The sequence below is a fragment of the Mauremys reevesii genome, linkage group 18, assembly GCF_016161935.1.
Source record: "Mauremys reevesii isolate NIE-2019 linkage group 18, ASM1616193v1, whole genome shotgun sequence".
Lineage (NCBI taxonomy): Eukaryota > Metazoa > Chordata > Testudines > Geoemydidae > Mauremys > Mauremys reevesii.
This window is the reverse complement of record NC_052640.1, coordinates 26608274-26621549: the sequence shown is the minus strand read 5'-3', so window position 1 is coordinate 26621549 and position 13276 is coordinate 26608274. Positions and strand designations below refer to the sequence as shown.

The 13276-nt window shown below is 45.2% G+C and overlaps 1 protein-coding gene across 1 annotated transcript in view; it reads right to left on the bottom strand.

Moving 5' to 3' along the window:
• Positions 1-318: 318 nt before the first annotated feature.
• LRRC74B (leucine rich repeat containing 74B) overlaps positions 319-13276 on the bottom strand; it is a 42124-nt gene continuing 29166 nt past the window's right edge. The window contains exons 9-14 of the mRNA XM_039505578.1: positions 10831-10940; positions 7971-8086; positions 6156-6234; positions 4828-4923; positions 3148-3264; positions 319-476 (exon numbers count right to left, since the gene is read on the bottom strand). Of these exons, the coding sequence (XP_039361512.1) occupies positions 456-476; positions 3148-3264; positions 4828-4923; positions 6156-6234; positions 7971-8086; positions 10831-10940 (539 nt within the window). The 3' untranslated portion in view covers positions 319-455. The remainder of the gene's footprint in view (positions 477-3147; positions 3265-4827; positions 4924-6155; positions 6235-7970; positions 8087-10830; positions 10941-13276) is intronic.

Genomic DNA, 13276 nt, shown 5'->3' with positions numbered 1-13276 from the left:
ACAGATTTTTACCCCAGTTCCCTAAATGGCCCCCTCAAGGATTGAGCTCACAACCCTGGGTTTAGCAGGCCAATGCTCAAACCACTGAACTATCCCCCCAGCACAGATGATACAACCAGATTTCCCCACAACACTGAACAGGACAAACACATTCATTCTGTACCAATAGTGAAGCTTCAACAAAATCCAGAATATCAGGAACCTATTTTACCAGGACAATGGTAGGGGCAGTTTCATACTTTGGCACATTCAACAAGGTGCCTCTTGGAGAAAATTTCATTGTTTGGGGACTGGGGAGGGGCAATTTATAGATGGTAACTGTCCCCATCATTCAATGCAAGATAGATCAAAAGAAGGACTAATCAAAGGGTCACATATTTTGGGGTGTCCAAGGCTCATCCAGTTCCAGTCACAAATAAAAGGAAGACCTTTGACTCCACTGAGCACATGTAGGGTTACGAAAATTCCTGGGAAACCTACAGAATAGAAAAAGACCATTTATTCACACTCAGCCCAAACTTTGTTAAGGTTGCTATTGTACAGCTGGGCTCGCCCTGACCCCAATTTTTGTGGGATTGTTAGAAAAACTGGACAATGAAGCAATGGTTCTACACAAAGCACCATAAGGGTCCATAGAACTTTATGCTGATGTGAAGCTGTGATGGGCACAGAGGAAGGGGTAAGGTACTGTTACATTCCCAGTTGCTATTGTTATCAAACTGAGGGAAGAGTTAAGGTTGTGTGCCTGTGCTGTTTTATGATTTCCAGGCATTTTGATACCTCCTGGTGCTACAATTTTAATACAGCCAAATGCAAGGTGCAATGGATTTAGGAACCAAAAACAGAGATTACAGGATGGGGACTGTACCCTGAAAAGCAGTGACTGGGGAAAGGACTTAAGGAATCATGGCAGAAACCAACTGAACACGAGCTCCCAGTGTGATGTGGTGGCTAAGACAGTGAAGGCACTGACTCCTTGGATGTATAAACCGGAGAATATTGAATAGGAGAGAGGAGGTGGCTTGTTCATGGCACTGGTGAGGCTACTACTGGATATTGTATCCAGTTCTGGTGTCCACCCTTTAAAAATGATGTTGATAAATTTGGGAGAGCTCAGAAAAGAGTTGCAAGAATGATCTAAGATTTGGAAAAACCTACCTTATAGCAAGAGACTAAATAAGCTCTATTTAGTTAATTCAAAGAAAGGTTAAGAGGGGATGATCACAGCCTACAAGGACCTACAGAGGGAGAAGATTTCTGATAGCAGAGCTCTCTTATCTCCGAGAAAAAGGAAGAATGAGATCCAAAGGCTGGGATCTGAAGCTGGGTAAATAATCTACTTACCTAGATATTTATATACCCCCCTCTGTCAGTGTCTGAGCACCTCACGCTCATTAATGAAGTTCATCTTCAGAAGCCCCTCCCCTCCTGTGAGGGTATCCCATCCCTTTTTCAGAGACGGGGAACCGAGGCACAGTGTAGAGTAAGGACTGGTTTACATGGGAAAGTTAAAATCTTGCCATAAGCAAGTGTAACCAGGTTAGTTAAGCTGGTGTAAAAAGGTTTGGTGGACACTTATTTTGGTATAAATCAGATTTATTTTGGTTCATCTTAAATCAATTAGGGACAGGTTTAACCTAAGCAAAACCTAAACCAAAACAAGTGTGTCCACACAGGGGTTTGCACCAATTTAGTTAACTTGGTTTAAAAACCAGTTTAAGTTAAATTGGTGGAACTTTCTCATGTAGACAAGGCCTAAGCGATTTCCTCAACATCACACAAGAAATCTCTTCCTCAGCTGGAAACTGAAGCCAGGTCTCCTGAGTCCCAGTCTAGTGCCCTGCTCACTATGCTATCTGTTGGGTCTTCACAAAACAAATAAAATATGAAGAATCTGCACAAACACAGTTGAGTCCCAAATAACCCTGTTTACTGAATATACACAAACATTCCACGTCTAGCTACCTATATTGCTTCTCTGATTAGAAGCTGCCAGAAACAAAGACACAGAACACGGAGTACACTAGAGGGCCCACAAACTATTTAAAGGGATACTGTCCTATTCCATACGCTACGCCATTCGTTTTCTCCAAATAAGGTTTGAGGGCTATTAGCTACTGAAACAACTTACCTAGGGTGTGGTGGATTCTCAAAGCCTTAAAACCGGAGGCTCTTTCTAAGAGATCTGCTCTTGCTCAAGCAGAAGATATGAGCTGAATGCAAGAATCACAGAGTGAAATACTATGGCCTGTGTTATGCAGGAGGTCAGACTGGATTATCACAATGGCTCCTATTGGCTTTACAATCAATGAAAAGTAGTTGACTGTGGCTCCCTGAATTGGGGTCTGGTTCTATGTTAGTCACGGCCCCAGCCTAGATTAATGGACTCTTCAGGTTGCCCTAGTCTATGGCAACAGGCTACGGCCCCAAGCAGAAGGTGTAGCTGGGCACAGAGTATTCCAGGCAAGCCCCCGCCTGCCCTGACAAAGGCCCTGTGCAGAAGGCTGAAGGAGAAAGAAGCTAATTATGCCGGCTCTGTACCCACTGGGGACTGTCCTGCACCAGGAGAACGCCCTGCTGGTGAGATCCAGCACCAGGTCACAGCAGCGAATCTAGTCCAACTAATTTCAAGCTACAGCAAGGAGAAGCTTTTAACAATGACATCACTGAGTGAATGGCAAATGTTTCCATGGGAGGCACTTGTAGCCTCACGTCAAGGCTTGGAGATGGTCAGTGATATCAGGACTTTGCCACAGTGCAGGGGCATAGATAAGAGTATGTCTACCCAGGCAGCCTGTGGAAGAGCCTCCCAGCCTGGGTGGATAGACTTGGGTTTGTGGGGCTCACGCTAGTGCTCTAAAAATAGCAGCGCAGACAGCACTGTGATGTTGCGGCTCAGGCGGGAGCTCGGGCTCTGAAGCCTTAGGAGGTAGGTAGCCAAGCCAAGTCGTAACGTCAAAGTGCGGTTTACGCAGCTATTTTTAGAGCACTAGCGCGAGCCCTGCAAACCCAAGTCTGTCTACCCAGGCTGGGAGTCTCTCTTCCGCAGGCTGTGCAGACCTACCCAAAGTGACCTTGAAGTGGTTCCTTTTAGGCCAAGGGATTCTATGAATCACCCTCCACACTGAACCAAGATTGGATCTCAACCTTCGGTTGGTCTTTTTTGTGCAATGTTGCATTTCCACCATGTCTGATCTGAAGATTTGGGAAAAGCATTTTCACAGCATCACACAGGTCTGCAAAGTCTTTGTTCACAGGGATCTCCTAGAGGGAGAAAGCATCACAGATCAGCGTACAGTACCTTTTGAGAGAAGGTAAATCGTAAGTGTCACAACAGCAAAGACAGGCATCACAACACATTCTTGCTCTCAGGCATCCATGCAACTAATGCAAGCTCTGACAAAGCTCCTTCAGCTCAGTATCCTGAGCCATCGACCAGTTCACCAGCAAGTGGCAATGCCACAGCTCTGGTGGATATAAAACAAAACATGAAACAAACTAGCGCCAACTGTCAGGAGAAGAACTGGAAACACAAAGACGACGAGGAAAAGGGTGAAAAGCAGCTGACAAGTCAAAAAGGGAGGACATAAGATTCCAAGCAAGCAACTCACAACTCTGTTGAGGGCCGTGTCTCTAGAATGATCAGAGCACAAAGTGGCTGAAATGCATAAAACATGGCATAAGGGAGAGGTAGAAAATGCAATATGCAGCCTGTCCGCAGAATTCACACAAAGCCTGAGGAGGGACTCAGGAAAGTGCTGGAGCAGAGAGCAGGCTCAGGAGAAGGGTTTGTAAGAACATGAGGAATAGCATTTGAAAGGGGGTACTGGGACAGGCAGGATAGCCAGGTCTCTCTTTGGCTGAAGAATACATTTCATCTGTTCTCAGCCAGTCAGAATGCAACAGGTCACTAAGGAACAGGGAGCAACTGTTGCTCTATTATTAATAATTAAGAGACCATTATAACCTGTGTTTTTCTTTATAAATTAAAAATAAGCCATCAACAAAAACATTTGAAAAGAGGCAGTTTTATAATAACCGCCACAGCATTCACCAGGTGAAGGGGTCTATCACTTTCTGGCAAACAAACATTAAATAGAAGGAGACACTCTGTTAAAACCAGATGGTGGTTTATGATGTAACTACACAAGTCAGACAGCTAAGTTATGGGTACCACAGTATCTGCAGCTCAGTCACAATACGTCTAACTACAAATATTGGTCTTTGTTCAATGTGCTATTATGCCATGTTGCATAGCTGCAATGCGGTGGAACTATGCTATTTGCAGAAACAATCATTCTGAATGTTCTGACTTTGGGGCCTTCATAATCCTCTAGGATTATGAGCTGAGGGCCACTTAGTTTTAATGAAAATGGGACACAAATCTTTATAAAACTATTCGGGTCTTCACAGACCAGGTGCGACAGATTTTTCCAGAGGTTTCAGGATGTGTAGCAGCTCAAATTCTCTCCAGGTTCTGCTGTTTTAGTAGGACAAGGCCAAGTATAGTGTGTAAAGGGCAATGCCTATGCACCTGGACATCCATATCCTAGCGCTGGACACTCAAAATTGGCATGTAGGCACATGAATCAGGCATTTATGCACCTACGTGCCATGGTGAACATCCAAGGGTGATGTTTGGACAGGTATTTAGGTGCCCATGGTTTCTAATTGGGGGCCCACCCAGATATGGTCCTTTAGCTCACAGAGGCCTGCAATGATAGCACTGCAGTAATTCACGTTGATAGCACTGTGTTATTTACAGTTCAGACCAGTCTCCTTTGGAAGGACCAAACTTGCCCCTTCCCCCCGCTGTTTAACACTTACTGAGAAGTCCAGGATTTCTACCACGGCCCCGGAATTTGCTTGTATCGATTTGAGAATCCCAAAGCAGCCTTCACTCTGCATGGGATTTCTGGCCATCTAAAGGCAGACACAGGAAACAACAATAGGAACAATACAGATTGCATGTTCTTTTCATTAATGCGCCTTTCTTTGATATCTGGAACTCACACCTCAAACTGCAGCTGTATTACAGAGCAAAATCATCCTTTTCAAGTGTCTTCAGGCACATGCCATGGGCATGGAACAAAAGCAGGAACTCACAGTGATAAGAATGGATGGTGATGACTATTTGAAAAGCTCGTGTCTACAAGAACCAAAGTATTAAAAAAAAGTAGCTTTTTGGGATGATCAGGATGTGCCTAGGCCTCACTAAAGCAACCACACAACCTTATTATGGTCGTCTTGTCCTCCCTCAGCATCCACAACTCCACTATCTCCTGGTTCTTCTCCTCCCCATCCCATCTTTCAATGGGGGTTCCCACAAGGCTCCATCCTTGCCTTTCCTCCTTTTCACACCATCACTGGCTGACTTTACCCATGCGTATCTTAGGTTCAAGGATGTGTAACTAACCTTGACTGTGTGTTTTACACCAGCACAAGATTCTTTGCCCAGCGGAAGCTGGATGCAGCAATGTGGAAGAAGGGGTAAGCTGTCAGGGAGCGGGTTATGGAGCCATATTTCTCTGCTTGACCCTGGAGGCCACTCTACCATAGGATAGCTGCCAGTGGTCCCCAAGAGCAACATACCAGCTGGGAATATCTATGATGCAGTACCTGGTCATACCCCACTCCATGACCTTCTTCGCCTGAGTGTCAGGAGCTCCCTTTGTGCTGTCTGAGGAATGGAAAGGAAGACGAACAGAGCAGAGTGTCTGCCCCACTGTGCTGAGCTGAGGGACAGGTCAGACACCAATGGCCATTCACCACCTCTCCCTCCAGCTCCCAGATGTGTGCAGCAAATGTGACTGCCAGGTAAGGAGTTGACAGCAGAGGCCAGGAAGATCACCCTCCATATTGGACGGCAAGGTGCTAGACTGCAGGGCAGAACAGGGAGCAGCAGGCTGCAGGCTCTGGCTCATGTAGGGGGAGGGGTATAAAATACTTGAATTCAAAAGACGGTTGAATACAAGCACTCCTTGTCTACATGAGACCATCTGCACGCCGCAGTTCACAGACTGATGCTAAAGGCTCCACTGCTGTTGCTGCAGAATGGCTCATCCAGGATCTGATTCAATGAGCACTCATGCCAGTGACAGGTTAAATATACACTTTATTGTGTTTTCCAATGTCTGCTTAAAAAAGCTACTCACATTAAGGCTCTTCAGAGTCCGGTTTTCTTTCAGGCCTACTGCAAAGCGCAGAGCTCCTTCCACTGAAATGCGGTTATTGCTTAGAACAGAGAAAAGGGAGACTTCTTACATTTTTCATTCCATGTTCCCCACCCAGCCAGGGCCATACTGTCATGGAGACATTTACTACAGTAGGGGCAACAGGAGGACAACATGCTTTACAAACTTGTGAAAAGGTACAGGGAACCACCTCTCCCACCACTGACATGCGGACACATCTGGAGGGGCATTAATAGCAGCAGGTTAACAGCTCTCTACACGCAATTTGAAGGAGAGGAAGTGACAAAGAATTCCATCTCCAGTTGAAGTTGCAGGGAGTAGACGTATCTGTCTGGGACACCTGTGTTAATGTACCTACTCTCACGGAAAGTGCTGTGAGATCTTTAGTGACCCTGAATGCTCAGGGCCTCGGTTTTAAATCTCATCTGAAGAACAAGCTCCAGCAGCACAGCATTCCGCAGCTACACCACTTCCTGAAGGGCACAAGTTTTCCCTGCAGGTCTCCCATCCAAATACTGACTCGGACTGGCCCTGCTTAGTTCATGTCTAGTTCTGAGCATTTGTTTTTATTGTTAGTGTGACAATTAAAACCTCAGTGTTTGTTCCCTGAAATTTTAGTTTCGTAAGTATCTCCAGGTAGCCCCTAGCATAGCAGCAGCCACTGCCTGCTCTGTCGGAGCTTAGATCCCACTGGCACCTAATGCACTGGGATGGGAGGGTCATGGCGAGCTCGCCTGTGGGACTTTACACTGCAGGGAGTCCTTGGCCACTACCCCCTTGCTCACAGCCTGTCTCATGACCATTTCTGGTTATGTTCATGGTCTCCATAACTGCATCTCTCTGAAAATCACCCGGTTTCGTGGCTCTCCCACTAACTTCACCAGACTCTTGTTTTCTTGACTGTCCCTTTGCTGAACCAATCAGCCTCCTCTTTGAATTGGTTCCTAGCATAACGTGTCCACTGTGCGCCTGATCAAATCTAGCTCAGTGGTTTGAGCATTGGCCTGCCAAACCCAGGGTTGTGAGCTCAATCCTTGAGGGGGCCACTTAGGGATCTGGGGCAAAAATCAGTACTTGGTCCTGCTAGTGAAGGCAGGGGGCTGGACTCGATGACCTTTCAAGGTCCCTTCCAGTTCTAGGAGATTGGAATATCTCCAATTATTATTATTTATTTATACTTCTCACATCTAACTATCCTTAGTATATAGGCCAGTCCCAGGCCTCCAAGTACATCAGCAAGTGCTTTGAAGAACAAAGGAACTTGTCCAGCTCTCATTGTGAGCACAAACTGGAGATTTCTCTCTCCTGCTGCACAAGGTGCCCTCTAAACTCTGAAGTCCCATTTCACTTTTCTTCTCATTTCCAGAGGTGCCAGTAACCCTGGATCCTTATCCCTAGATTTCTTTCCATCCATCCTCCCCAGCCAGATGGAATCAATTTATTTCCTTCCCAATTTAAGATTATCACGATGTCCCCTTGACCCCAGTAATCCTCCTCACTCCTTTACACCAGAGCTTTCTCTGGGGCCACCAGGCTGACTACAGAGCTGGGGACCTGGCAGCCATGACTGAGGGCAGGGCAGTAAATAACAGATGCCAACAGATCTTACCCAGCTAGAAATTTTCTGGCCAAACTCCCTTTGTCATCTTAGTGCCAGCAAGACCGTCCCTTTTTATACATAAAACGGAGATCAACGGCTGCTCAGGGTTTCAGCACCGGGGGTGCTCTCACTTTGAAGCAGGGGACATATTACATCATGATCTGAGCCTGACTCACCTAATGTTGAGCTCTTCCAGCACATTGTTGACTTTAAGGGCCTCCCCCAGGGCAGCTGCTCCATTGTTACTGAAGCCATTGTAGGAAAGGTCCAGAACTCTGAGGAATACGTTTGCCTATGGAACAAGCCAGAATTACTGTAAAAAACCTCCCTGTAGCTTGGGACAGAAACAGCCATCTGCGTCGCCCTGGCAGAATGACCTTCCATGGCCCATGCTTCTAAAACACAGTTAAAAATAAATGCAGAGGGAAAGTGAGCGAGAGGAAGAGACTGAGCAAAGGACATTTCATACCAACAACCGTAACTAGTGGTGGGTGAACCTCAGAAAAATTCCTTCTCCCTACATGACCCTCCTAAAGTGCCAGGCTTCCCTCTTCCTTCAACCCCTCTCCTCTCCTTTGGAAGATCCCACCTGTAGCTCACAGGTCTGGCAGCTTCTTGACTTAACCGCAGCTGCAATTTGATGTGAATATCACATGCAAGTAGGAGGTGAGTCTCATAGAATGGCACAAAGCTGGGCCCAGAAAGAATCTCACAAGTGGGGGAATTGTGCAGTGGGGACACCTATTGGCCAAGGGGGGGGCTAGTGGCTAATTAGCACATTTCCTTGAGGGAGCTACTGGACGGTTCGCAGGACGATGAGATCCACACCGTTGGTGCCATGCTCAGCGCAGTCCGCAGTACCTGGTCCAACTCCTTGTAAAAGGGGCAGGATGACAGCTAAAGAAGGAGCAGTAAAGGGTAAGAGCGCTGAGTGAACAGTCTGGGATGGGATCGTGCCAGTGAGCTCAGTCTGGATGCCTCCAATATTGCTAACCTGTAGGGTGACCAGATAGCAAGTGTAAAAAACTGGGACTGGGGTGGGGGTGGGGTAATAGGTACCTATATAAGAAAAAAGCCCCCAAAATCAGGACTGTCCCTATAAAAATCAGGACATGTGGTCACCCTACTAACCCGGATAGTTCAAGTCATGAGTCAGACACCAAAATATCATGCAATCAGCCCCAATAATCACAAAGTCAGGAAGGATTTTTAAGATGCTTTTCTAGTGGAGTGGGGGCAGTTCCTTCAGGAATATCAAGCCTGGTCTTCTCTGTGCAGGGCAACTGCTTCCTGAACTAGATAATGGCAGCCCTCATCTGAAAGGAAAGGGGTGTTGATGTTGAGTGGGCAGCTTGAATTAAATATGTATCAATAAAAACCCACAGGTTTTAAACAATCTGACTAGAAATCTCTTCCTCTTTCAACTGTTTAGGTCTCAATTTCTTCTGATGTCATGAGCTCATTGGTCACTTCACCTCAGATTCTTCCAGCAAAACAAGGAAGTCAAAATCCGAGCTTTCCAATGTCAATATCTGCCTATATTTACAAATACACACACAAAAGCCAGGCAGAATATCTTCATCAGAAACAAACAAACAAAAAAAACACAATGAAAATAAGGAAGTGAACAATTGTGTCTCCTCTGTAGCTCATTTTTCTCTTGTTGGATCCCCCTCCTCCTCAATCTTGCAAGATGCATCATATAAAATGGTAGGAAAAAAATGTAGCACAATGTATCGTATTAGATAAATAATCTGAGAATTAAAAACAGCATGATAAAGCACATGCACAACTGGGCAAAAGTAAAGTTGCACACACAGCCTCAACGTTGGGATTTCCTGTCCATCCTAATGTACTCACCAGTTTTATGAATGGAATTTCCTAAGGTGGTTTTTTTTTTTTTTTTTTAAGAAACAAATTCCAGTCTGAAGTTTAATCTTGAACTACTAATTTAATCTGGAATAGATTTCAATCATCTGATTTAAAAAAAAATCATCTGATTTAAAAAAAATCATTGTCAGGTTCAGGCTTTATAAAATAGCTTGAAAATGTATGCTATTTATAAATTTTAATTTAAATTTGCAAGGAATTAAATTATGAATGCTTTTTTTTAAAAAATGCAACTTCTAGTAAGAGATTTTACTTGAATTTTATAAAACTGCTATAGACAAAAATAAAAATATTGAAAATTAAGGCCCTGATCCTGGAAACCAGATCAGAATAGAACTTTAACAACATGAATAGTCCTACCCATTCACCAATGGGTTAAAATTGTGTCTGAGCAGTGTGAAGTCTGTCTCACTTCAAAACAAAATGATTCAATGTTAACGATGTAAAATTATTTAGACTTATTCAACACATTAATAAAGTTACTAACTTTTGAATACACGCAGCCCTACATTTTCAAAACCAGGAGCCTAAAGTTAAGCTCCTAAACTCAAATTTAAGTCCTCTTGAGTGGGATTTTCAAAAGCACCTAAATGATTTAGGAGCACAAGTCCCATCAACGTCAAACTGCATACCCTGAGGGAGCAGTACAGCCTTGAAATGTTTCAGCTTTCTCGGCTTGTGGAAGTGCAGGTCGGCTGATGGCGAATATAGCCCAGGCGGTTTGCTTATCAATGTGTGTGCGTTTGTGCTGGTTTCACAGTAAGGATGTTAATAAGGCTCTGGATTGGTCTTTTTCAGCTTCAATAAGCATTTTAAGTGTGAAACCTCACAGTGGGAGGGGAGGGGGAAACTATATACAATCAGAAATTCTACTAACAGTTGGAAATTATATAAAACATTCATTTCAGCAATTTAAGACTATAAAATGGGAAGAAACTAACGAACTTCAAACTGCAAAATAGAAATAAAAATCAAGATTTAATTTTTTTAAATTGTGATTTTTATCTCTCCGATTTCAAGGCCTATACACTTCCAGATTTCACAGTTTTTTATGTTCGGGTCATGATGGCAGTGTTTACCCAAACAGATGAAGCTTAACATGAGTATTACAGGGTGCAAAAATGGGAGATAACACAGATTTCCTACCTCGAAGCCTCTGGCTAAGGCAGCTGCTCCTTGGCTGCGGAAGTAGTTCCAGCTGATATTAAGCTCCTTTAGTCCAGTGTTTTCTGCTATTGCCATTCCAAGAAGCTCACCTTATGAAACAGATTAAGAACATTTTTAAAGACCCAGGAAAGGATCAGGTGGTTCAGCTGGGCAGGAAGCTCAGATTAGCGTAGGAAACTCTTTGGGTGAGAAATTAAAACAGAAGATTTTTCTCTTTTATGCATCTCGTGGCTCAAGTGCAGAGCAGGGGCTGCAGGAAGAGCCAGAAAACAGGCCCCAGGTAGTCAGAGACCACTGAGCACACAAACAAGACAAAACAAACAACAACCAGTCCCCAAAAAACAACAGGGCCAAAAAGCAAAAAAAAAAGCAGAGCAGGGGGCTGGGCTGGGGCTGAGAAGAGTAGTGAGTACACCTACACAACACACAAAATAGTTCTCCTCAACCTCCTCCCCCTGTGCTCCCCTCAAGTGAGATTACAACCCTTGAGAGAGGAGAGGTTTGCAGAAGTCTCAGTCTCATTGGATTGAGAGAGAAGAGGAGAGGAGAGGGGAGGAGAGAGAGAAGAAGACATCATCTCAGGAGAGGAGATAAAGCAACAGACCAGAAGGGAAAAAGAGGAAGAGAGTGCAGAATGGCTCGCAGAGAGGACAGGAAAGGGACACAGCATCAGCCTGCAGGAAAACCAGAGCTCACCACTGAGAAATCAGGAGAGACGGAGCCAGTAACGAACGGGTGACCCTGAAAGAAGGAGGAAGGAAGGGAGGGAGATGAGTAGGATTGGAAGGAAGGAATCAAAGTAAGGAGGAAAAAAAATACAAAACCTCCTCCAGGCCTAGAAAGACTCTCTTGCCCCTCAGGGCTCTACGGGGAGGGGATTCCCACAGATTTCAGTGGGGGGCTATAGGTGGCGAAGGATTTGAAAGTCAATGGACATTCTTCCCTTGCCCATTAAATTCTACTCAAACGTCTTGCCCTTAATCTCAAGCCCTACATCACACTGCCCAGTCTACACCCCAGACCTGGTCTCCTTTTGCACCCTCTCCACAAATACCCCTCACTTTCCCTCCCCAACTTCTCCTTGCCTTCTTCCGGCTGCCCCTTATCCCTGAACATCCTTCCAAAACCGAGTCTCCAAGCCCTCTCAGCTCCACAGTCAAATCCCACCTAACACCCACTTCTTCACCATCCCCCACAAAAACACACATTGAAAGAACAGCGTTACTGCACAGGGTGAGTAACCGTCCCGTCATCGAGTAGCATCCCTATGGGTGCTCCACTCTAGAGGATGATTAAGCAGTTCCCTTTACGGAAGGAGGGGGGCTTCGGAGTCGAGTCTAAGATTGAAGCTAGAACAGTGGAGCCAAATATGGCATCAGAAGCGGAGGCACGAGTGACTGCACAGTGTTCAGCAAATGTAGGAGTGGACGTCCAAGTCACGGCTCTACATATTTCTGCAATGGGGATGATCTTAAGAAAGGCTACTGAAGTAGAGATGGATCTCGTGGAGTGAATGAATACTCTAGAGAGAGGTCAAAGGTCATGAGACAGATAGAAATAGGTAATGCAGCCACATAGCCATGCTTAAGATGGCATCATGGTTCATCTCTCCTTCTTGCTTTGCCAACACTTTCCCCTCTCAGAAATGAACTCTCTCTGGTTCCCTCTACCTCTCCCACTCACATCTTCCATTTTCCCTGTCTTGATCTATCCCGCCTTTCATCCTGCTTCTCTCTTCAGCTCAACCATCTCTTTTACAGCCCCCCCTTTTGCCTTCCACAACCTGACTGATCTGGGGAGGGGGGGCCTTTGGTGAGAGGTAATAGAGGTTCAAGCCAGGCAGTTCTGACCGCCATGGAGGGTCAGGGAAGACAGGATAGTCACTCCCATCCCTTGACATCCTCTCCCCCTCTTTCCAGATCTAAAAATGAAGACACATTAAAGGGCAGGAAAGATGAATCGATATTTGCCCAATGCCTGCAGTCCCAGACAGATCACCTCATTTCATTCCCTATTTCATCAGAAGCAGCGGCCTTTTTATTCTATTTGCTTTGCTTTTCTCTGCTCTGCATCCTTATTTCTTCCTCTTCTTCTATCTCTAAACAGACTCTGTCCTCCTTCCCCTGGGTTTTCTGTTCTTCCCAATTTTCTACGCTCTGCTCGCCTCTTCTCCCAGTTCTTCACTCTGTTCTCAGCGAAAGGCCTCCTGGGAGAAGTTATTTGAAAGGAGGGATTTGAACGATGTGAGGAAGGCCATTCGGCACATGAGGAGAGGGAGTGAATCCCAGCATAAAGAGAAAACTTAGAGTTGGACTGAGAAAAGATGATTAGGTCTGGAGAGAGCAGGAGACAATGATGGCAGAGATGGAGGCAGGTGGAGCTTTTTCAGGACTTTGAAGGTGAATAGTGAGAAACATGAGCTTAG